General features: G+C 39.6%; 4 protein-coding genes across 5 annotated transcripts in view; 1 reads left to right on the top strand and 3 right to left on the bottom strand.

Annotated features, from left to right (window-relative positions):
• Nucleotides 1–5,089: 5,089 nt before the first annotated feature.
• Nucleotides 5,090–6,908, bottom strand: pvalb4 (parvalbumin 4). The gene is made up of 5 exons (XM_062438112.1): nucleotides 6,846–6,908; nucleotides 6,222–6,288; nucleotides 6,006–6,138; nucleotides 5,474–5,583; nucleotides 5,090–5,378 (listed from the first exon to the last, which is right to left on the bottom strand). Exons 2-5 carry the CDS (start codon nucleotides 6,280–6,282, stop codon nucleotides 5,353–5,355), a joined length of 330 nt encoding a protein of 109 aa, XP_062294096.1. The 5' UTR covers nucleotides 6,283–6,288; nucleotides 6,846–6,908; the 3' UTR covers nucleotides 5,090–5,352.
• Nucleotides 6,909–8,670: 1,762 nt separating this feature from the next.
• LOC134000250 (parvalbumin-2-like) lies at nucleotides 8,671–9,963 on the bottom strand. The gene is made up of 4 exons (XM_062439600.1): nucleotides 9,903–9,963; nucleotides 9,527–9,659; nucleotides 9,017–9,126; nucleotides 8,671–8,737 (listed from the first exon to the last, which is right to left on the bottom strand). The coding sequence occupies exons 1-4, from the start codon at nucleotides 9,961–9,963 to the stop codon at nucleotides 8,712–8,714; spliced, it is 330 nt and encodes a 109-aa protein (XP_062295584.1). The 3' UTR covers nucleotides 8,671–8,711.
• Nucleotides 9,964–13,058: 3,095 nt separating this feature from the next.
• LOC134000249 (parvalbumin beta-like) lies at nucleotides 13,059–17,214 on the bottom strand. Its single transcript, XM_062439599.1, has 6 exons — nucleotides 17,082–17,214; nucleotides 15,552–15,736; nucleotides 14,908–14,984; nucleotides 13,838–13,970; nucleotides 13,466–13,575; nucleotides 13,059–13,196 (listed from the first exon to the last, which is right to left on the bottom strand). Exons 1-6 carry the CDS (start codon nucleotides 17,091–17,093, stop codon nucleotides 13,165–13,167), a joined length of 549 nt encoding a protein of 182 aa, XP_062295583.1. The 5' UTR covers nucleotides 17,094–17,214; the 3' UTR covers nucleotides 13,059–13,164.
• The window catches only part of lmtk2 (lemur tyrosine kinase 2), a 25,718-nt gene continuing 20,682 nt past the window's right edge, over nucleotides 16,763–21,798 (top strand). For both annotated transcript variants that reach the window (XM_062439598.1, XM_062439597.1), the window contains exon 1: nucleotides 16,763–17,254. In XM_062439598.1, coding sequence (XP_062295582.1) covers nucleotides 17,152–17,254 — 103 coding nt within the window. In that variant the 5' untranslated portion in view covers nucleotides 16,763–17,151. The remainder of the gene's footprint in view (nucleotides 17,255–21,798) is intronic.

The following is a 21,798-nucleotide window of genomic DNA, read 5'->3' as shown; positions in this document are numbered from 1 at the left end:
AGCAACTTACCGTGTTAAGGGTTCTCGCCCGGTCGGTGATGCAGCAGAGAGGTAAGGCTATGTGGTGATGCTGTCCGTCAAGGCGGATTTATATAGGTCTGATTGCAGTGACAATGGGGATTGCTTGAGTTACCTGTCTATGGATCAAATTCTTACTGCCCGCCCCTGATCCAATTTCTCAGCTAACTAATTAACCTTTACTATTTATAACGCCCAGGGGCAGAGAGGCCGGACCGTGGACATCTGTAACGCCCTTGTAAATAGCAAATTAAGTTAAAAAGCGCATTCTTCTCCCCGTCCACCACTCCCTCCTGTCATCCCAGTACCCCTCCTCTCGCCTTTAGAATTACAGCCTACGGTACAGTGAATGCAGAGTGCCTGTAATGTAACTGCAATCTCTCTCTCTCCTTTTCTCCCTCTCTTGCTGTTTCTGCCCCCCCCCCCCCCCCCCCCCCCCCCAATCCCTTCCATGCAGATATCCTTTTACAGGCAGCAATCCCAAAACGAGCTGCGAATATGCCCTTATCATTACATTTGAGGTGAAAAATGAAATGTAAACTGGCAATTTAATTAGTTGTAGTTCAGTTGTAGTCTTGCGGAAGGAACATGTCTTATGTGTCACCTTTTCTTGGTTAAAACAAAACAGCATTGGTGCGCCATTATTGGGTGGTATCCTGTAAGAGGTGAGACCATTATGACCTCTTTGTGCTTGGTACATAGCCATACCTGCCCCAATCTACCTCTTGTCTTGATCTTGAAACACCTGCCCTCGTTTCTCAGATGCAGAGTCGCAGCAGATTGGGTTTTGATTATCTTGAATATAACACCAAAAACACATAATATCAGAGTATCATTAAATGTCGTGGATGTGTGCGCTTTGTAACCTTCTCATTGTCTCACGCTGACAGCGGGACAGCCTCTCTGAACTGCTTTGTCAACTGTGCTGATTAAGGGACCCGAGGTCACCCTCTGCTGTCGCTGTCCTGTCCCGCTTTGATGGTGATGATGATGCACAATAATCTACAGTATCCCAGGTTTTCAAACGGGCCATTTAGATGAAGGTATGGCAGAGGTCATACAGGGCTAATCATTTGTCCCATTAGGTCACTGTGTTTCTTTCTGGAGACCAGGAGCTGCACACTGAGCGTTGTGTCTGTCTGAAAGTGACCATTGCAGCTGCTCAGAGGACATTTGTGGGCCCCAACGGATCTGACACAAAAACAAATTCAGGGGTCATTGAGCACGTTCCTGGGAGAGTGTTCACTGCAGCACACGGAAAAGAAGGTTACTTGTCTATGATGCAGCATGCAGTTGCATTGTGAGGGGTGGAGAAAAACATATGTCGTGCTGTAAATGGTATCGAATCTGAACATTAAAAAAAAAAACAATTTACACACAATAAAAGTGGCGTGTAACACTGACAGATCAGATGCCATTTCACCGGGTTTTGTAAGTAATCAGGCCCCACTAAGCTTTGAACTAGGATTGTCAGAATCAGAGTCTAATCATTGCACCGTCACTGCATCCACAGAGATGTATTTCCCCAAAGTGTCTCCAGGAATATCATCTGCAACCGGACACTGCGGGATATCCTTCAATATAGCCAAAGGCAGGGGCACCACTGCCACGGGCCACCTTTCTCACATTAAAAGTCAGTCACTCCATGCGCACGTCAGCTGGCGACTGAGAACAACAGGTAAAGTCGGACCGGTGCGGTGTCATGATATGTGCGCAAAGGTGCTCTTAAGCATTATTTAAAGGTCGTAGTACAGAAAACTTTGGTGCGCAGTAATGCGATACTGTATAAAGACTTCCACTGTCGCCCAGGAAAAAGGAGCCAACATTTCAGTATATTTGGTTTCATTTTATTTGATTACTGTTGATGTGATTTAAAGAAACTGTACTATGTAACAATCACGATCCGGCGCTTTGGGGATGAGTTTTACGCACAGGGGACGCGAAGTGGCTTTTTGTATAAAGCTTTGGCAACGTCCTGCTGTCTTTCATTATTCAATTAAAGCTTGTAGTCCGGTGGTTTGTCATTGTCAACCTTTCCTTAACCTAATCCCGGTGCCAACTTGTTAATGGGGGCCCTCAACAAGTGATGTTCGATAGTCTCCTGTGAGGTTCCAGTGGGGCTGGAATCCTCAAGTAAAGAGAAACTCAATCATCTCCTGCAGACTTGTGTGTGAAAAAGAGACTGGACACCGGATCGAGAGCAGTGGTGCGACTTTACCCACACCCGGTGCATGATGTCATGCGCCATGTTGATACCTCGCAGACTATACTGTTACTTGGCGATCATTTATTCATTTACATTTGCTAATGTTCTTTACGAACAGCACTCCTGGTCATACAAGCCTAGATCGGCCAGGGACAATTGGACTGAATTGGTTGTTAGGCGGCTGTTATACAACTTTCTCCTCCCACATCACATCATTTTACATGTCAGTGTCCAACGTAATGTCTTCATAGAACATATTTGAAACAATAGCCTATTTTTAATTCAGTGGGATTAAAGGAAATGATATTCAAAAATCAAATGGGATTATATGTGCATTGTTTAATCTATACAATAATATTGCAGCAATCAATAAAATTAAGTACTGAGTCGAACTGGAAAACAATGATTTTAGACTATTTAACGACTGATTTTCCCATAAATAAATTTAAGAAGATATGTTTTACGTTAGTTCTACAATCTGTATTGTGCCAAAAAACTTGGAATAAAAAATAAGTTAAAAGAAAAAAATATATATAATGGCTCAGACATGTGGACCATCGCATTTCATCTTAATGTATGGAAGTATTATGAGTTTCCCATTTTGGTGAAAAGGCCAGGGTCCAATTACTTAAAACTAGGATTTTATTTCTAAAGGGAATCAAATGTCTGAACTGTCTCAACAGATGATTTTATTTCCAGATGATTTAAGGCGTATGGTCTGTGTCCGGTGTCCCAACATCCACTGTTATGGTAATGGACGTGACTCCATCTAGTGGCTGCTGTACGGAGCTGCGTGATTAGTTAGTATGTGTGTGATGCAGAGGTCTGTCAAAGGTTACTATGGGGACAAATCAAATTTCACACTGTGTGCCCAGTGAATTGGGTTCAGCCTGTCTAACTGAGGACAAAAGCCGTGTCCCCACTCAATTGTTAAGGTTAGGGCTAGTGATGATGTTGGGGTAAGTCTCCAGGAAATTAATGTAGAAGTCTAATGTCCCCAAAAGTGACCATGTTTTGTTTGTTTGTGTGTGTGTGTGTGTGTGTGTGTGTGTGTGTGTGTGTGTGTGTGTGTGTGTGTGTGTGTGTGTGTGTGTGTGTGTGTGTGTGTGTGTGTGTGTAAGACGTTTAAGTACTACGGTGCTAGGAGCAGGAAAAAACGTCCTATTCAGCACTGATACATCTTTACTTGTAATACTATTACTAATTAGTACTCAGATCAATAATTTTGGAATAACTAATTATAGAAGTAAATAGTAATTCATAGAGTGTAGTAAGTCCAACAGTTAAGTGTTCTGCTGGACTTATTACTTGTAAGACTACTTGCACAAATATTATCAACTGCTTTTACGGTCTTCCATAAGTAGTTAATGGAAATTAAAACGGTGGTTTAGTACTTCTTAAACTACATGCACAAATATTATGAACTACTTTTACTGGAGGACAGAATTGGGCTCCTAACAAGACTTTTCATCTGTGCAGTGAACACACTGAGAGTCATCACCTCATGTTCAGTAGCCCACAAAGAATCAAGCAACTTACTGGTTAAAATTGATAAAGTATTGATAATAGGCTACAATCAAATTAAATTACAATTATATAAATGCCTGATTAGGGCACAGCCAGTTCTGTGCTGTCACTGTTCAAACTGTTGAGGTGAAATTACTGACACACACTAGTGTAGTTTAGTGCTGCCCCTAAGCGGACTTTAATATTTTGATATACCACTTAACCATGTCACTGTCAGTTGTCACCCTGTCGCTGCTTAGGTAAAAAGTGAAAAACAAAAAAGTCTGTAAATAAAAATGTGAAAACAATGTCAAGCCAAGTTATTTTTCAGATGTTTTTTTTAAATTTTTTTATAAAGTAGCCTACATTTTACTAAACCTATGGTTGCTCCATTATACATGTTTTGGCAATAAGTTGTACATAGCGCAGTTTCCCTCTTACAATGATAAAACAGCGGAGTAAAGAATGTATATTTTTTGCATTTTATTTAAAAACAGGCAAAATCAACCTCTGTTACGGATATATAGGTCTACACAAATTAAATTAAATTTTAAAAAAGGAGAACATGGTTGCTCGACAACTATACAGACTTGCAGCTGCTGACCTGCCGTGAAAACAACGCCGGAAAATGTGTCCCCACGCAAGTTGACAGCGTGTCTTTCCACTGCTGACAGACAGGCTGCCCGTGCCGCTAGGATGACCCTGCCTCTCTCAAGTGACAATTAATATAATTGATTGTTAGGATATGATTCAATAGCCCAACAGGGTTATGTCATTTACTTTTGGCAATAATATAAGTTTGTTATTAAAGCTTATTTGAAGTTGGGGGATAGAGACTATTTACAGTAATTGGCCTACATCATCTTAATTATAATTGCTTTCTTTGTCTTTATTCAGTATTTTTTTCTATATTCTTTTATACATCATGCTAAAACAGCAAACTGAAATTTCTTTTTTCTTATTTCTCTCTCATTTTTATTATCATTTTTTGGTGGGTAGCTTAATCTAATGTGAGATTTTATGTAGGATGGGCATATATAAGCATTATGCTTCTGACTGTACCTTTTCAGTCATTAACATCATACATTAATTACTTTATGCTGTTATTTAGAATCTATATACTTATTGTATACTGTTTGTACTTTTTTGTTTGTTGTGTTGTGATGACTAAATAAACACTACTACTAAATTGATGAGAGAGAGAGAGAGAGAGAGAGAGAGAGAGAGAGAGAGAGAGAGAGAGAGAGAGAGAGAGAGAGAGAGAGAGAGAGAGAGAGAGAGAATTTACCCTGCACACTTCAGATGATGTTCATTAATTAAAAAGACACAGGCCATTCATAAAGAATAAATAGCCAATAAGACCGTAGCAAAAGAATAATTTATTCTTTTTATACCGTTCGTTCCTGGAAAGTGCATCATAGATTTTACAGTAAGCAAAATTCATATTTAAGACATGAACACAGCGGAGCGACATTCACAATCATCATTTTAGGACAGTGTGTTGCATAGGAGGAAAGGTCTCTTAAGCAAATGTATAAAAATTATTTATATTCAGATGAAAAGGGGAGAGGTCGACGCGGGCATTGTTGTTCCATCAGAGCGGGTGTTGGTCAGTAGCCACTTTATCCCTTAATCATGGATGCAAACTCTATGGTGAGGGAGAGACAGAGGAAAATCAACAGCTGAGTGCATCAGTTTCACCAAACACATTTAAACAATGTCCCTGCATCTCAAAGAGTTTACCATCAACGCCGATCTTGCCGTCACCGTCGCTGTCACCGGCCTTGAGGAAAGCCTTGGTCTCGGCATCGGACAGTGCGCGTGCACCTGCCTTGAAGTTCTGCAGGAACAGCCTGCGCGCAAACAGAGGTGGTGGTTAGTTCACGGTCCACAGCTCGCCATCGGCTGAATCACACTTCATAACTTCATATGCAACATGATCGCACAGCGGATCACTTTCTCCACTAATGCTGACGTTATATTTAGAGACATGCCTATTGTTTTGAAGCGCATATATAGGCCTAATCTATTATTTAAAATATGATAAACTAAGTAGAATCAGTCATTTCAAATATTTGATCACACTATCGATATTATTGCTGTATAGGTGATAGGACAGAATATGTAATAATGTCTTCTTTTTTAAATTAAATTAACTGGAAACCTCTGTGCCAAATAATTTCATCAACAAATCTAAAGACGACATGGTCTGTTGTTCAGCACAGAAGAGGACACCATCTGGTGCTGGGTGTGCAGTTGCAGGTTTGAGTCTTACTTCAGCTCCTCCTCCTCAATGTAGCCGCTCTTGTCCTGGTCAATGATGGCGAATGCCTTCTTGACTTCATCGGCGGACTTGCCGGACAGACCGCATGCCTTGAAGAACTTTTTGTGGTCAAAACTACCAGCGGCTGAAAATGATAGTGGGTTGTTAACGAAGCATCCGCAAACAGAATAGCGGGATTAAAACTGTGATTGTCTCATGATGAGTCACCTTTGCACCCATCCAGGGCTGCAGTGATCTCAGCATCTTTCAGTACACTTGCAAAGGCCATTGTGATCTGCAGAAACAAAATACACATTATTAAACGTTTAGGACATGGTAGCCTATACATAAGTAATAATCACAAGTGAGCCACAGGGGAGGTTTCCTAAATAAATGTTTCTTTATTTGGTCTTTTAGGGTAAATAGTGAATCCCATTAAATAAACATTGAATACCGATCATCATTAAAACAAAAGAAATGAACTCCATAATTTGCACGAGTGTTGTCTGGTGCCAAAAAATAATGCTTATCCAAGTTTAGAAAGCTTTATGACAAATTCCTTTCACTTGTTTCTGAATGGCAAGTCCCACTCGAGAGGATGCGATTGTTCCCTGCTACACAACTGTATAGATGCTGGGAGGTCTGAATCGTAATCCATGTCTTCTTAATGCAACTGAAGCTGTTTCTTCCCCCCCAAAAAACAGGCAAAACTCATCTTTCTCTTTAGATGGCTGCAATCAGTGCGAAGTCCTTGTTAAATGTTTAAAAAAACCATTAATGATGCCAGGCGTGATGCTGCGTCGCTGTGTGCTTGGATCCCATGTTTATTTTCTCATTTTCAGTCAAACTCACCTCTGATGTGTTTGCTGTGTAGGCTACAGATGATACAGACAAGACTCGAGACGACTGCAGTGAAATTCCTGGTGCTCCCGGTGACCTTTTATAGTTTCACTCCATCGAAATCCGAGGCAAAAGATAACTGACACCGTTGAGAAGGGGGTGGTGAGAATTCGTCCCGTAGCCAGAGAGAAGTCTATTTTAAGTTTCACAAATGAAGACGCTTAAAAGGTGCGTTTGAAGAAGTCTTTCATATCACTCCAATGCTAAGAATAGGTCTAAACATGGCTGAGGAGGACGATTTGAAAGTGCTACTGCAATCCATACTCCAGAGGGTGGATACTGAGCATGCATACATTAGAGCTGGAGGAAGTGACAACAATTGGTTTGTTTTTTCCTCTTTTCGTGTGACAGTATTGATTTGGATGACTTGGACTATCCCATTCCTGAATGTACTTTAAGTCTACTTGTCGAGTTTGGGGAAAACATTCATTTTTAATCATTGAAATGTCTTGGGATGTGCAAAATTAAACTATAGTTCAAGCTGCTTTTGTTGTTTACGTGGTTTAACATTGCACTAGTCTACCTGTTATATAGTTGTCACGTGCCATATTGTTTTTTCTTAAGCGCAAAAATGTTTGTTAAATTTAGGCTGTTTTCCCCCCAATATGAAGTCAAATCAAGCATATCGTAGTTATGGTGTATGGGAAGTGTACAACTTTTCCAAATTTCAATTAGTCCCATTTTAACTAGCAAGTCGATTATTTCCACGTGTATAAAAAATGCATTTAACAGCACAATTAATGTCCAAATTACTTAAATAGTTTTGTCTTGGGAGGCTCAGAGAATAGGTTTAACCTGTAGGTGGCAGCACTGTTCTTTGCGGTAGGGTTGAGGCTGCAGACTGTTCAAATCACTTTGCCTCTTTTTGTTTTGACCACAAGCTGTTGGTAACAAGTCCAGGATGTCATTTGACAGGAGTTTTATATATTGCTGACTTGCAGGCCCCTAGCATTCATAAGGTCCCCTGGATTTGTATTTTGACTTGAATATGACTGATGAGTTGTTCAAATGTCTTTCTGGGTCAATTGTCTAGAGGAAAAATGAATGATTTGTTAAGAAGCCCACAGACCATTAAAGATCTGTATCTTTGCACCAGATTTAACTTGCTGGAAGATCCTGCTGATGCAACAGTGACTGTTATTAGCCTTCCTGTTGCCACAGCACATCATCTAATTGACTACACAGCAGTTGGTGGAGGAAAAAAACCCTTGGAGCAGACAAACTAATTACACTATCTGTGACAGCTATCCATTGCAAACCTCCCTGTATCCAGGAAGTATGCGAGCAAAGACCTGCAGCCACTCCCAATGTGTTTGCCAGCTGTTAGCCTGAGTCCAGCTTAAATTTCCTTCTCATTAACCAATTATCAGAACAAGTGCTGAGCAGGTTATTTCAACCATCTCAGCAACCCTCTAGTAGCTATTTAGAAATCCTGGTAGGTGCACTGCTTTATTCTCCACCCACTATGTTGACATAGGCACTTTGTGAAAAAGGTGGGCTGTGCAATGTATCATAGATGACCAATACAAAGAAGACTGACCTGAAGGAGTTCACTTTACACCAAAAGAGTATTTATTCCTGGTTTTTCACTCTTCCTCAAAAGTGCAGATGGTTTTGTACAATTTGCACAAGTCATTTTCCATAACATTTAACACATCTGAATACCATCAACAGTAAAAATATGTGTTCCATGTTGAAAAATAGTCTGCAGGCAACTCATAAATAAGGTATAAAAAATATTCTTGCAGCTGATGATTACAGAATCTTGCAAGGAGCTCGCAGTTCCATGAAAAGAAGTGGATCTTGGTCAATGGAAATTTATGCCTTTACAAGGGCAGCAAACTCTGTGAAAGTAAAAGAAAACTGCCATTAGTAGTGAAGAAAATGTATTCAGATTCTCATGTCATTACGGTGGTATGATGTAGTCTAATTGGACTCATTGTCCGACAAAAAGTATTTGCAGATTTTCACTTTTTGAAGTATGTTATTGAATGTTAATAATTTAACTGTGGTGCCGATTAGTTTAGAGTCCACTGTTAACAGCTACAGAATGAAATACTGACACAATCATCTATGTGTAATGCTGCATTCAAAGATATCAAGGAAAGTGAAGGAAATCTTACCTTCGATTCCGATCTTGCCATCACCATCACTGTCACCAGCGGAGAGGAAAGCCTTTGTCTCCTTATCGGTGAGTGCTCTGGCAGAAGTAGAGAAGTTCTGCAGGAACAGCCTAATAGGTGCACAAAACAGCAGGAATTAAAATCATGTAAATCTCCGTTTGTATTAATTGGTCTGTGATAAATAACTGTGCAGTATTGGTTTCAAGTGTTCTTGGTATTTCTAATTGTATAATTTGACAAGCTTGTCCATAAGGTTTCAAATGTACAAAGTCGTAAAAGCATCTAGCTTCATTAAATTTCTTGAACTTAAAACTTGAGCTTCTTTATTGCAGATTGCGTATTGTTTGCCCCCCAGATTTTCCATCTAAAACAGAAAATCCAATCCTAATTACATGATTGAGTTTGACCTAGCTGGAACACTGACAGTAATATTAGACCTGGTACATATTTTAGACTAGAGGCCTAAGCACTAAGTGTCAGTTTTAAGTATCCATTGCTTGAATGTCTTACTTCAGTTCCTCCTCCTCAATGAAGCCACTGTTATCCTGGTCAATGATTTGGAAAGCCTTCTTGACTTCATCTGCAGACTTGCTGGCCAGCCCGCATGCCTTGAAGAAATTCTTGTACTCAAAGGAGTCAGCAGCTGGAACACAGATATTAGAGACAATTAAGACCTTTAGCACCCTGCATGAGCACAACACAGGACTGGTGCATAACTGCAGCTGCCACTGTATGTGCCAAATTCTGAAACTGAGAATTTAGTGCATTGAAATTTCAGCCATTTAAAACAAATCTAAATAACTCTGAAGAAAACAGTAGTTGGTACAATATATCAAACCCTAGTTCTGACATGTTATTTACTGTATCAAGAGAGGTTAAGTCTAACCTGCGCAGCCAGCCAGAGCTGCTTTCATGTCAGCATCACTGAGAACACCAGCAAAGGCCATTTTTTATTCTATGAGAGGAGAGAAAACAAGACTCAGGGTTAATATCAACATTACAAATCTTATACATAGGTCATATTGGTACATTGCAACTAGCCCTCTTCAAAGCAAGCTGTTTGAATCACTGACACTTTGCATCTGGAAGGTCTAAGATGGAGTGAGAGTGGTGTTCAGAGGATTCGATGCGCTTATCTGCAGTTACTGGTGTTTTAAGTCATCAAACAAAGGTCAACAGTGGACAGTCATTGTCATCAAAGTAAATTCATGATTCTATTCTTGTTGTTAATCATGAGTGAACAAAAGTTCACTCATGATTAACACTGTATTGCAAAGCATCTAGACATATAAAAAATGTTATTTTCAGCCATGTTTCAATTCCACTTGTTTATTTTGGTCACGGTTAAACAAATTTGCTGATTTAATTAGCTATGGCTGACACACAGCGTCTCCATTTCAGTTTTTTATGGGCCTCCGGATATCTGATCTCAGCGCAGGCCAGACTTTGTTTATTCCCACGCGTTACGCTGCTATGACACTAAATAGATGATGCTCCCTCTGACAGACCAAACCACAGTACCAAGAAACACTGCAATGCAATGCATCTGGGGGTGGGGGGGAGCAGTGATGTCGTCGATAGCGTTAGATGTGATTTATTTCTGTTATCCGATTAAAAAGTATAAGTATTGTAAAAGTAAAAGTAAAAGTAAAAGTTTTGTAAAATAGCGTAATTATCATCCACAAAATGTTGATCCTCTGAAACCAAGTGGCCACATTTGACCTCCTCTCGCACTGATTGAATCGTCCTGCGGTCCGCCTTGTTGGCTAGGTTGTTTCCATTTCTCCCTACAGTTATAGTCCACGGAAAACTCCTTGTCTGAAGCCCTTTCTTCCCCACTGCAGTCTGCCCAATTCAGAGGTCAGCTCTGGGTTTGTGCAGCCAGCTTCCCACTCACCTTTGAGTTGCGTTGAGGCGAGTGAAAACCAAGGTGGACTGATGTCTGAAGCCCCTTTCCCTCTCTCTTATATATGCTTGAGCAACACTATTTACAGAGCTTTGAGTCTCAGTATCGGGTACCAAGATGCATGGGTTTCGAAAAAATGTGTCTACTAGTCTTAAACTATTTTTAGGTGAACAAATGAGGATGCCGCCGTGCGCGGCGGCCTATAGCTAGACGTGTGGAAACCCGAGTGCACTGACTTCACAGGACATGTTACCCTCAAATGATTTACAGCCAACATTTTTAAAACGCTGATTTTGATGTTGCAATTTTCACCCGAAAATAAAGCCCACGTTAATTGTATGAAATGTGTGAAAGCGCTTAGGGTATAGGTCATATTTCCTGTTTACAAAAACTCAGCCAAAGGCCACATGATATGTCCACTTGAGGACCCGCAGCGAATTTAAGTCCTTCTCACTGTCCTAATTAAAGGAGGAAATGATTCATTAACACCTCAAGTGGCCTCTTAAAACATAAATGACGATGTAGATCAGGTTAAGGAATGACTGCTGACATAGCATTCCTTAAAAAACACTTTTAGAATCTTCTTTTGGTTTTCACTATTTTATTTTTTATAGACTTACATGATATACAGCTTGTTGGGATGTATATGTTGTGATATTGTGATAATTCTGCCTTCTCTAGATGTAGCATAGCCCATGTTGTGCATTATGCACCTGTAGTACATTTGTCCAACTCAATAGCCTACTTTATGGTATACTTTTGATATGTTTTTTAATAATGTTTGATAGCCTACTCGTTTGTGTGTCACGTGGTTCATAATTAATTTTCCTGGTTATCTCTTATCATGTTTTATATATAATTAGTGTTTTTCAGTTTTATCATGACTTCATTATAGATGATTGGAGACATTGGAGTCAGGCTTTCAGTATTTCTATTCTTGCAGATGAAGGATTTAAGTTTGAGCAACATAGCCCCAAGATATGCATGGCCTCTTTCTATATGGAAATACTTTGTGCTGTCATTGACATTAACTAGCTTACCTAAGGCATACAGCCTACAGTACACTTCCATGAGGTTCATCTGATCTTCACATGCAATGAGAGGAACCCACGCCCAAATACGGGCAAGACCTTGGAATTCCTGCCCTTATTAGGGAGTACACTAATCATTCAGACTATTTTTTGTGTGCTGTGTGGTTGCATTTGTGAACACATGGACATGTTAGTTACACTTTGACAATGCATATGAACTCTCCATGGCCCAGCAGACACATTACTAACTTAATTAAGATGATGCCATTTTTTTCTAAATGTTTTTGTCAGCCTTGTGACTGAATGTGTTTTAGGCTGTAGGTTGTTTTTGTGTACTGTTTTATCATTTGATTGCTCATTACAGAGTTCATCTTAGTGATCTTGGTAATGAATCATTTCTTTCATCATTATGTTGGATATTTTCACGTGTCCAGTGTAGTTTTTATGGAATGCAAAATCTATATAGCAAAAGACAGTACTATAGTCCTTATAACAACAAAATAGTGAATATTCATTATTAAGATTTAAGGTCCCTTTAATTATATCTTTACTGATGCTGTGTTTTTTAGTAAACATGGAGAACAGTAATCACCAAATGTCACTTTAATGAAGCACATCAATGGCTCACTCAAAACTTGTATTGTCTCTTTCTGTTTCAAGATAATTAGGTGAAAAGGCTATAGTGAAACACGATTCCTGTCTGTCATGTCTAGTTTTTTTCTTTAAAATGTTGCCAGCATAAACAGGTTTCAGTAAATTAAGTGATGACTGGGAGACTTAACACAAAGGATTAAGTGAATATAAATTTCTGGATACCTTGGATGTCTCCACATATAGCAGTTTACATTTTTAGAAAATATGAAGTCCCATATACCCTGTTTTCAGCCTCAGATTATGAGCAAAATGAGACACTTTATGCATTGTCCATAACAAGCAAATAAAAAACCAAGACAACAGACACTGATATCACATCTTAAACACATTTATTAATTTGCAAGTACCTCATTAATTAAACACACATGACTAATATTCAACTTTTTCTGTCTGTCCACCAAAGATCTTACTCATTATTGTATCACATCAACAGGGAGAGCAGGCAGGTAGAGGACATCTGAGGTTTCTGGTCTTTGCATCAAACAGTCTGGAATTTCAGGATTTCCATAACAAATCCATTGTTAGAAATAGGGAGAGACAGCCGTGGCCTTATGTGTTTATTCTCTATATTTTATCAGCTGACAGAATTCTGTGGGAGGAAAAAAAAGAAAACAGTAAGTGATCCTATTAAACACAACTGTATTGTCCTACCAAGAAGTCATTGTCATTCAACAACATGGTCAAGCAAGACGACTAAACACCCAACAGTTTTGCTTGTTTAAGCGCAAACTTAAATAGTTTTTTTGAAATTAGTTTTTCATAGACTGCAATTTCAGCACTAAGCGGTGGACAGCTCCCCTGTACAGATGGCTCCTTTTCTCATTTGCTGACAGATATTCTTTTTTTAGATGCACCCACCTTCCTTCCCAATCTTGCCATCGCCATCTTTATCTCCTGCAGCCATCAGAGTCTTGGTCTCAGCCACAGTCAGCTCCCTCGCCCCTGGAGAGAAATTCTGAAGGAACCGTCTGATGAGTAGATGAAAGTATTTGCAATAAGTTACAATTTAAATCATCACAGAATTAATCTATTCAGATGGCATATTCTCCATTGCAAGGTCTGAGTTTATTCTTATTCCCTATGTCCATCATTCACTCACTAGCCCTTCCCTCTGAATTCATATATAGCCCGAATTCTGCAATATTAATGCAATGACCTCTGCCCGAGGGCCATCACAAGGAAGTTACAACATAGATGTAACAAACACTCCACCACACACTTCAATCTTACTTTAACTCCACCTCCTCAATGTATCCACTCTTGTCCTGGTCCAGGACTGTGAACACTTCCCCCCCCTTGGCTTCAGATGAGCTGGTCAGTCCCACTTGTGCAAAGAATGACTTGTAGTTGAATGTGCCTGGAGCTATATAGGCACATATAGGGAAAGAAATGAAGAGAGGCAGACAGATGTGGGAATGGGAGGTCAATCAAAGAATGACAAGAAAACAATAATTGCGAGGGGCTGAATAGGGATGTCACATTTACTCATTCGCTCAGATGACTTTCATTCTTCAACTGACATTTATCAATAGACACCCTGTAGCACATCACTGTCTTATACCATTACAGGCTATGTCATTATGCCATTGAAACAGTGAAAGCACACTGACTATTGCCCATCAGTCTAATGCAAACGTAAACGTTAAAAGCCATTGAGAGTGGAAATGCTGAGGATGAGTCTCCTTTAAAGTAATCGTAAGTGATTTTCTGTTACATGTTTGCAGTCACAGTATGAGAAATTAAAGCATAGTTGCTACCCCACCTTTATTAGACATTCTAGTTTTGTATCACTTCTTAAAAAATCATTGCTACATACATTAAGAGAGTTTTGAATCTATTTTGCCAGAAACATTGCTAACAGGGGTGTTTTCTGAAATAAAGGGCATATAAGCGCTGACATTTGATTTTTATCAGAGCATCTGAGCTGTGTCTGCTTTGTCATGCAGACATAATTGCTAGAGATAAATAATTAAGTGATTTGGGATGTGAGCGCTTGTATAGCTTGTGTGATTTGGTCTTCTCTGTGTGAATGCTCAATGTAAACACTTTGGTATCTGGGTGATAACTGCTCTCCTGTCATATGGCTGCCTGGTTACCTGCAGGCTCCCAGTCCCCACTGTGTACAACACATCATACAGGTATCCCCTCTGGGAGCGGGGAGTGGGCTTATCAGAGCCTGCTTTCTCTGTAATATGAGTGTGGATATCTATTCATTAAGTATGTGCTGCTGTGCTTATGATTCGTGTGTGAAAGTTTGTATCTCCCTGTGTGCAAGAGTGCATTTTTACTGTCTGACTCACCTTGACAAGCTTGGACCGCAGCCTTGATGTCCTCGTCGCTCAGCATCCCTGCAAATGCCATGGTCCTCTGTGGCTGCCTTAGGGATACACGTACACACGTACATGGAAGAGATGTGAAGTGACAGTAAATGAAACTGGTGCAGGTGTTTCTGCTGTCAGATAAAAGTCTCTGTCAGATAAGAGCAGTCAGATCTTGTACACTGATAAAGTATTCATCATTCCTGTGTGAGTAGTCCTCAGGTACATCAGTATTGCCAAAAAAACAAGGTGCCGAGTTGTGCCTTTTTTCAGTAGGGCTGTACCATTTTAACAATAAAGTAAAACTGCATTAACAAAATTATAACTCTATTGTTTTTTTCAAAGAGAAGGAGGGAGAGATTTCATCAAGCATGCATTTAATTACATGAGATGATGATGCTTTGTTTCACAAAATAAAATAATTTTCTTCTCCTCAGAGAAAGTTATTGCAACTTAAAGGAGCAAAATCAAGGTTGAGCATCCTATTTTCCCCCCTAAATGAAAACATTTATTTCCCCCTTATATAGCAATATAACTTTAATGCACCAAAGCACAAACAAAACTGTCAGTCACCAACATACAAACATTGCTATGCACACAAATTAAAATTAAAGGCTGATACTCACTGTGCTTTGGGTGAGGTTTTCGCTCTTTGAGCCTGTGATGTGCAGATCTCTGCCTCTCTTGCTTTGTGCCTATAAGCCACCGACACCCTCTTGCAGCTTCGTGATCCCGAGTGCAAGAAGCAACCTGACGTATCGGTCCTTAAACCCAAGGAGATTTCCCCCACGCCACAGAAAGCTTCCTCCTCCTTCATCAGTTAATCAGAGCAGATAATTTTGTCATTATTATTATTTTTTACAAACTTACAGGCATGAAAAATGCACAAACATAATAACATTCCAACCTGATAATCATAAATATAAATACATTGTTAAATGTTTATTTTATAATTTCTCTACTACCTCTGCTACAACTACCACCACCATTACTGCTATTACTTTTACTCCTATTAATATTATTAGAAAGAATAATATAGAATATAAAAGACAAAATATTTTAGTTACTCCAGAACTGAGAAACATATAAATACATGTAATCATTATGATTAATTGTTATTTTTGTTTGGTAATATTAAGAAAGACACTGTGTAAAAACCCATGAAAATCATACTTGTTTTGTTAACAAGCACACAGGGAGTCACAACCCCAGTCAGCCTCCCAAAAGTAAATTGTCAGGTGTTAAAGAAACATTTCTGTCTATGAAACACTCACAGGTTTACAGTGTATAGAGGCATGGCTACCTTCATAGGATCAACAACATATTGCATCTTGACTTCTAAAGAATCATTCCTTCATTTGGGGATATTGTGATCAAAACTGTGTGTTTTATTTTTGCCATAATAATTGAATCGAGTTACCCTACATAAAATGAACACAAATCCATAAGAAATAGATCTCGATGCTCAAGACAGCGTCAGTGCACCTGTCATATTACCCCATCCACCTCTAAAATGAGACTGCTTGGTGGTTTATGATTGGTCATAAAGCCAGGAATAAACATTTAAGACGCGTCGGGTCGTCTTTCCAAATCAGTGTTGCGTGTCTCACATGGTTGGCAAGTGACTGATGTAAAAAAAAAAAAAAAAAAAAAAAAAGCTCTGATACGAAGCACTGGATTTACATGACTGATAATAAAGCTCAATGGTGATTGGCTGTGTGTGTTTAACGTGATGCTATCCTTCGTTGTGATTGGCTGTAGTGCCTATCAATCATTCAATTCAACGCCTCATTCCGTGACGTGTCGTTGTACAGGAACATGGCGCTTTGGAGGAGATGTGTTTCATGATAGCCAGGGCTTTTGATTTATTTCTTTTTGCCGTGTTCAGTTAAATAACGTCAAGGCAGATGAACCGAATATGATAGGTCGTGAAAGGTGATCGCTGCTTTTGTCTGTATGGACAACGGACCATTACATTACATAGTGGTGTTTGCTGTCGTCAGCTGAAACTGTTATCCTTGATAATGCTAGCTGAAGCTAGTTAGCTAGCTAGCTGGCTAACAGTAAGTCGCTAAACGTTAAGAAAATATGCTCGTCTATGTAGCCTACACTGACGTTAAACTACTTATCAATGATTAAAACGCATTATTTAGCACCATATCAGCCATTTGTTGTTTAGGACGACGATTCCCATTTAGCTAACAGCTTGTTAGCTAAGCTAGGAGGATGGAGAGCCGTCATGGATGTGTTTTGTTGCTGGCCAGTGTGATTTTTGGTTCGGTGTTTTGGCTGTCTGAAGGTGCCCCTCTCCAGTATGATCACAGATCAGGTGAGACAGCTGACTGCTATCTGATACACAGCTGACTGTTTGTTTGTTTACTATGACTCCTGTCTACTAACGCGAGCTAATGTTTACTGGCTCGCGTAGCAGCTACAAGCAAACAACACAAGCTTGGCTGTATTTCCTGCTCACCAATGAACACTTGTCACTGTAATGTTATGCATACTTGTAGTGTGTCGTGTGTTATAATAATAAATGGCAGCATCTCATCGTCACGACTCAGTGAAAGACTGGTAAACATACATTAGACTTTTTGTCCTTCAGTGCTCTAAATGAAAACTACTCTGTAATCTATTCCAGTTTAATTCTGATTGATGATTTACACACATAAGTCAGCCCCCAGGTAGCAGTGTGACTGTTTATGTAGGTTATAAAAAGGTTATTTTAACTGCGGGTACATACATGTTAACCTTTCAATTGACGTATAAACAAGTTTATGGGACAATACAATAGTTGTTGGCCTACCAGCATGGAAATATGACTTCCTCATGGTTTTTTTTAGTGTACCTTGAATAACCTATTTTATGTTGATCACAGTGTCCACACTGTGCCTACATCACAGGTATTGTCATGAGTTTGATCTTCAGGATGAGTGAAAAGATATTCCTGGAAGAAAACAGATTTGCCAACGGGATAAAATCATTTGGTTATACACGCACAGTGTTAGTAGGTATTCACTCTTAGTTATCAAATTAGACTGCTTTCTTACATTTTAATATAAGTGATACATACAGTATGTCTAAATGATCCCTGTTGATATGTTGACTCTTGATCAGGTAAATACATCAGAAACAGGAGGGAACTGATTGTATGAAAACAATTCATATCCAGCAGTTCCCCCATGGGATACTAATGTGAGAGTATTGCTGTGTAACTGATAATGGATAGGCAGAACACTAATTTAAGGCAATATTGACAATCAATTGACAAATGTATTCCCTTATCAAGTACATTTACTGGTTACAGCTTCTCAAATACCAACATTTGCTCGCTTTGCTCAATTTCACCCCATTATAAATTGCATACTTGCATACCAGCTGAACACCAGATCAGATTAGGAATTTCAGCATCTTATTTAACTTTTTAGATTAATGAAAAAAAAACTCAGCACATCAAGCAATTTACTTGCTTATGGATGCCTTAAATCCACTGAGAGTGAAGGAAATGATTTCAGTGTTTGCTTTGTTTTTGCAGCTTGTCACAGTAAAAGGCTCCATCGACGTGGTCTCTCCTGGTGCAGCCTGCTTTCTTACAAGAAATGAATAGATGCAGAAGTGAATATTGTGTAACTTGTATTGTCCAACCGTCAATAATGTGTAACTATAACACATTCCAATCTTATCAGCTTCAGTCAATGATTGGCAACAAGGATGTTTGCTTAATTACAATACGACATACAAGGAAAGAGAATATTAGCTAGCTTTTTTATGTTTTTATTACGTTGCAACCTGTACCTTGCCACACTTCCCCAGTCTTTACTTAGGAGTCATTTATCAGTGTCTACAGATGTGGTACACTAATACTTGATGTTATAAAGTTTAGATTTAGGTTAAGGGATGTGGGCTAGTAACCTGCTCATCAAACATGAGTAAATGTTGGTAGGTGAGCTTTAACAGTAGTGTCAATGTTTTAGCTGTAGTAAAAGACAGGTGATAGCGGTGTGTCTGCTCTGTTGGACAGGTTGGACATTGGTCTTAACCTTCCACTACGTTGCCTATTGATTTAGTGACTACCAACCCAGACCCATCCTATATTGTCAAGGTTCAAGGATTGGTCCAATTGGCTGCTTCAGAATCCAAACAAGTGCATTCTGCTTGGTTTTACAGTATGTCACAACAAATGCAGACCATGAGGTGGCGGGGAATTGACTGGTTTATATTGTGTTCTACTGTTTTAATAGTGGAAAGATTGCTATTTGTAATTGAAAATGAAACAATCTCGTAAATATGGATCCTCACACCGGCTGCTCCAGATACCTGGGCGCTTCATTTGATGAGGCTTGTTGCTTCCTCTCTGAGCAGATGGAAAAATCTCAGCACAACCCAAAGATGTCAGCCCAACAATGCCGTCCTCCATCCTTTATGTAACTGGAAGTGCAGACATCCACTGTTGTAAACACTGGTGGGTGAAATCTGCAAAAATGGGTCAACTCCTCCTCTGCGTGAATGCCTACTAAAATATGCAGTGGAACCGAAATAAGACCTGGCAGCTCCCTGCCGTGTTGGTCCCAAAAACCAGTTGAGTCATTTGGTGGGGCCTGCCAAGTCATAATTTGAACCCATGACTCCGATAAGGCCTTACCGAGGAGAACTGATCCCATGTAGAGCTGCCGTGACCTAGCTCCGTTTTTTTCCCTTTCCTATAATGCTGCTGCTGCGGACTCTCTGGGAGTCCTGCACTGCCTGAAACCCTGTTGCTCCACTCAAACAGACAGGGGGGGTTTATATCAAAAAGATGTTTTTCACAGGATAGTCTTGAGGTTAAGCTTTGACTTTTAAAGCCGATTGTAATACTTAGTAAACCTTTGCCCTGGTCAATGACAGGCACTATATACTCAATACAATTTAATAGGTTACCGTAGACTGAGGAAGTGTTTAGTGAAAAATAGCCACTGGTGACATATTTTGGAGCTTACTGGAACAGGGCTGTTGAATTCTGGTTTATGATTAGCTTGCTCCTGGTTTCGTGATGCTGGACATTTTTTACTAGTGCTCGTTATGAAACACGGGTTGTATAACAGGTTGGCATTATACCAAATTCAGGCAACATTATGTCATTTTGATAATTGCTTGATCTGGTAGTTGTGTGTGATTTTGTAATAATAAATTAGGGTTTTGGGAAAGAGGTTCCTTGTCAGCATTCAGGGGTTTCCCTCTCTCAGTGTGAGGAGGTGGTTGTAACTACCTGGATGTAGCGGTGGGGCGGTGGGGGCTGTTTGCTGACTTAGCAACAATACAGGAATACATGCAGTAGCTGTTGTTGCTTGTTATCAATTTATATGGTTTTGATGTGTGCTTGAACTGTAGAGTACCTGCACCTTTCTACCTCAGCAGTTGATGCACTGATATATATATGTAGTTAAAATATCCAAATAGAGATTTAGACCAACTAACTTTGGTTTGTTTACATATGCTAAGCTACTGTCTGTGACTATCGCTGACAACTTTTACTAATTTTTCTTCACTGGGAAGCTTTTACTGCACTTGCTTACAGTAAACTCTTAATGCAGCAGGTAATGTTAAATTAAGATTCATCCGGGAGGAGGACCAGGCCAGTGCAGGGGCATCTTAGGCTTCCTCCCTTTCAGTTAATGTTATTTTTTTCTAGATTGCTCCCTCCACCCCTTTTCCTCTTCCAAAGCTGTGGATGTGTCCTTTGCTAAATTTTGGCTTCAGAGAAAATGGTGAACAAATGAGGCGCTGATCGTGTAGTCAAACATCATCTACAATAATTAAAAATATTGTGTAGTCTGAATCTTTGCTCACACATGTTAACGGTTAGACTCTAGTTTTAGGTATGTGGCGGCTTCTCATATGAAGAGAAATTCTTTGCTGTCCCCATCATTCACATTTAGTGCACTCAGTGATTTTGACTGATTGCATGTTAAGCACATTCGATTTGAATCAATTCTCCTTCTGTGCTTCTTCCACTTACATCTGTACCACGAAATAATTGTGTATAAGCAAATCACCTCCCTCCTGATGATAAACTGCAAAAAAAGAGTTGCACATTTAGAGCTACATCCCCCGGGCTTGTGAACAAACTATGGACACCGTTGCAGTGTTTCCCTTAGGTTTTTTTTCAGTGTGCCATGAACCCATGATGCCAGGACCCATATTTGCGCACACAGCAGTGGAATAACTTAACTTAATGAAGCCCCAACAAGCTTAGATTTGTTCAAATTGGATTATTCATGTCCACAGAATCATGTGTGTGATAATTTACAGGAACTTTTGACATCAGAAGGGCTGTGGAGTCAAGGAGATTTAATTTAGGAATACGTCAAATATTAGTATTTTCATGTAATTTTGCACCACAATATATCTAATTTAACTTTGCTAAAGGCGAAGTTGACTGTGGTGTGGCATATTTGACTGACTGACTGACTGACTGACTGACTTTGACTTTGTGGTCTAGGGTTGTGATTGCACACTAATCTCATGAAAAGCTGAACCAAATTTCACAGGTTGTCGCTTACATCAGTTTTCGGATCATTGTTAAGCATGTTTTCAGTGTAGCAGGAGGAAAGAGGCAGACTGCTTGTAAGAATTCTATTTTGATTTTAATTAAAGAGACTATGTCAAGCAATCCCGTCTATTTTCGTCAGTGATGACTTGGTGTACTGTGGCAGACATGAAATGGATCTCAATCAAATGGCTGACACTTTGGATCATATCTGATGCTCCCCAGGGTGTTAAAGTGATTGCTGCTCTCTGATGAACTGCAGTATCTCAATACATGGCTACATCTGACCAGACCTGACTGGTAGTAACCTGCCATTTGCCTCCCACTCAGCATTTGTACGATCTTGC

This window comes from Scomber scombrus, chromosome 18 (assembly GCF_963691925.1).
Source record: "Scomber scombrus chromosome 18, fScoSco1.1, whole genome shotgun sequence".
Lineage (NCBI taxonomy): Eukaryota > Metazoa > Chordata > Actinopteri > Scombriformes > Scombridae > Scomber > Scomber scombrus.
Note: the sequence above shows the minus strand (reverse complement) of the source record. Positions and strands in the feature narration are given on the sequence as shown.

Bases quoted from the DNA above. Each gene is read 5' to 3' on its own strand.
- pvalb4 (XM_062438112.1), bottom strand. From the start codon at position 6,282: ATGGCCTTTGCAAGTGTACTGAAAGATGCTGAGATCACTGCAGCCCTG. The intron at 6,139-6,221 runs GTGACTCATCAT...TATCATTTTCAG, and splicing joins AGCCCTGGATGGGTGCAAAG to CCGCTGGTAGTTTTGACCAC. The intron at 5,584-6,005 runs GTAAGACTCAAA...GTTTGCGCGCAG, and splicing joins ATTGAGGAGGAGGAGCTGAA to GCTGTTCCTGCAGAACTTCA.
- LOC134000249 (XM_062439599.1), bottom strand. The intron at 13,576-13,837 runs GTAAGATTGAAG...TCTACTCATCAG, and splicing joins ATTGAGGAGGTGGAGTTAAA to ACGGTTCCTTCAGAATTTCT. The intron at 13,197-13,465 runs GTGGGTGCATCT...TTCCTCCCACAG, and splicing joins TGGCAAGATTGGGAAGGAAG to AATTCTGTCAGCTGATAAAA.
- LOC134000250 (XM_062439600.1), bottom strand. From the start codon at position 9,963: ATGGCCTTTGCTGGTGTTCTCAGTGATGCTGACATGAAAGCAGCTCTG. The intron at 9,660-9,902 runs GTTAGACTTAAC...TCTGTGTTCCAG, and splicing joins AGCTCTGGCTGGCTGCGCAG to CTGCTGACTCCTTTGAGTAC. The intron at 9,127-9,526 runs GTAAGACATTCA...TGCACCTATTAG, and splicing joins ATTGAGGAGGAGGAACTGAA to GCTGTTCCTGCAGAACTTCT.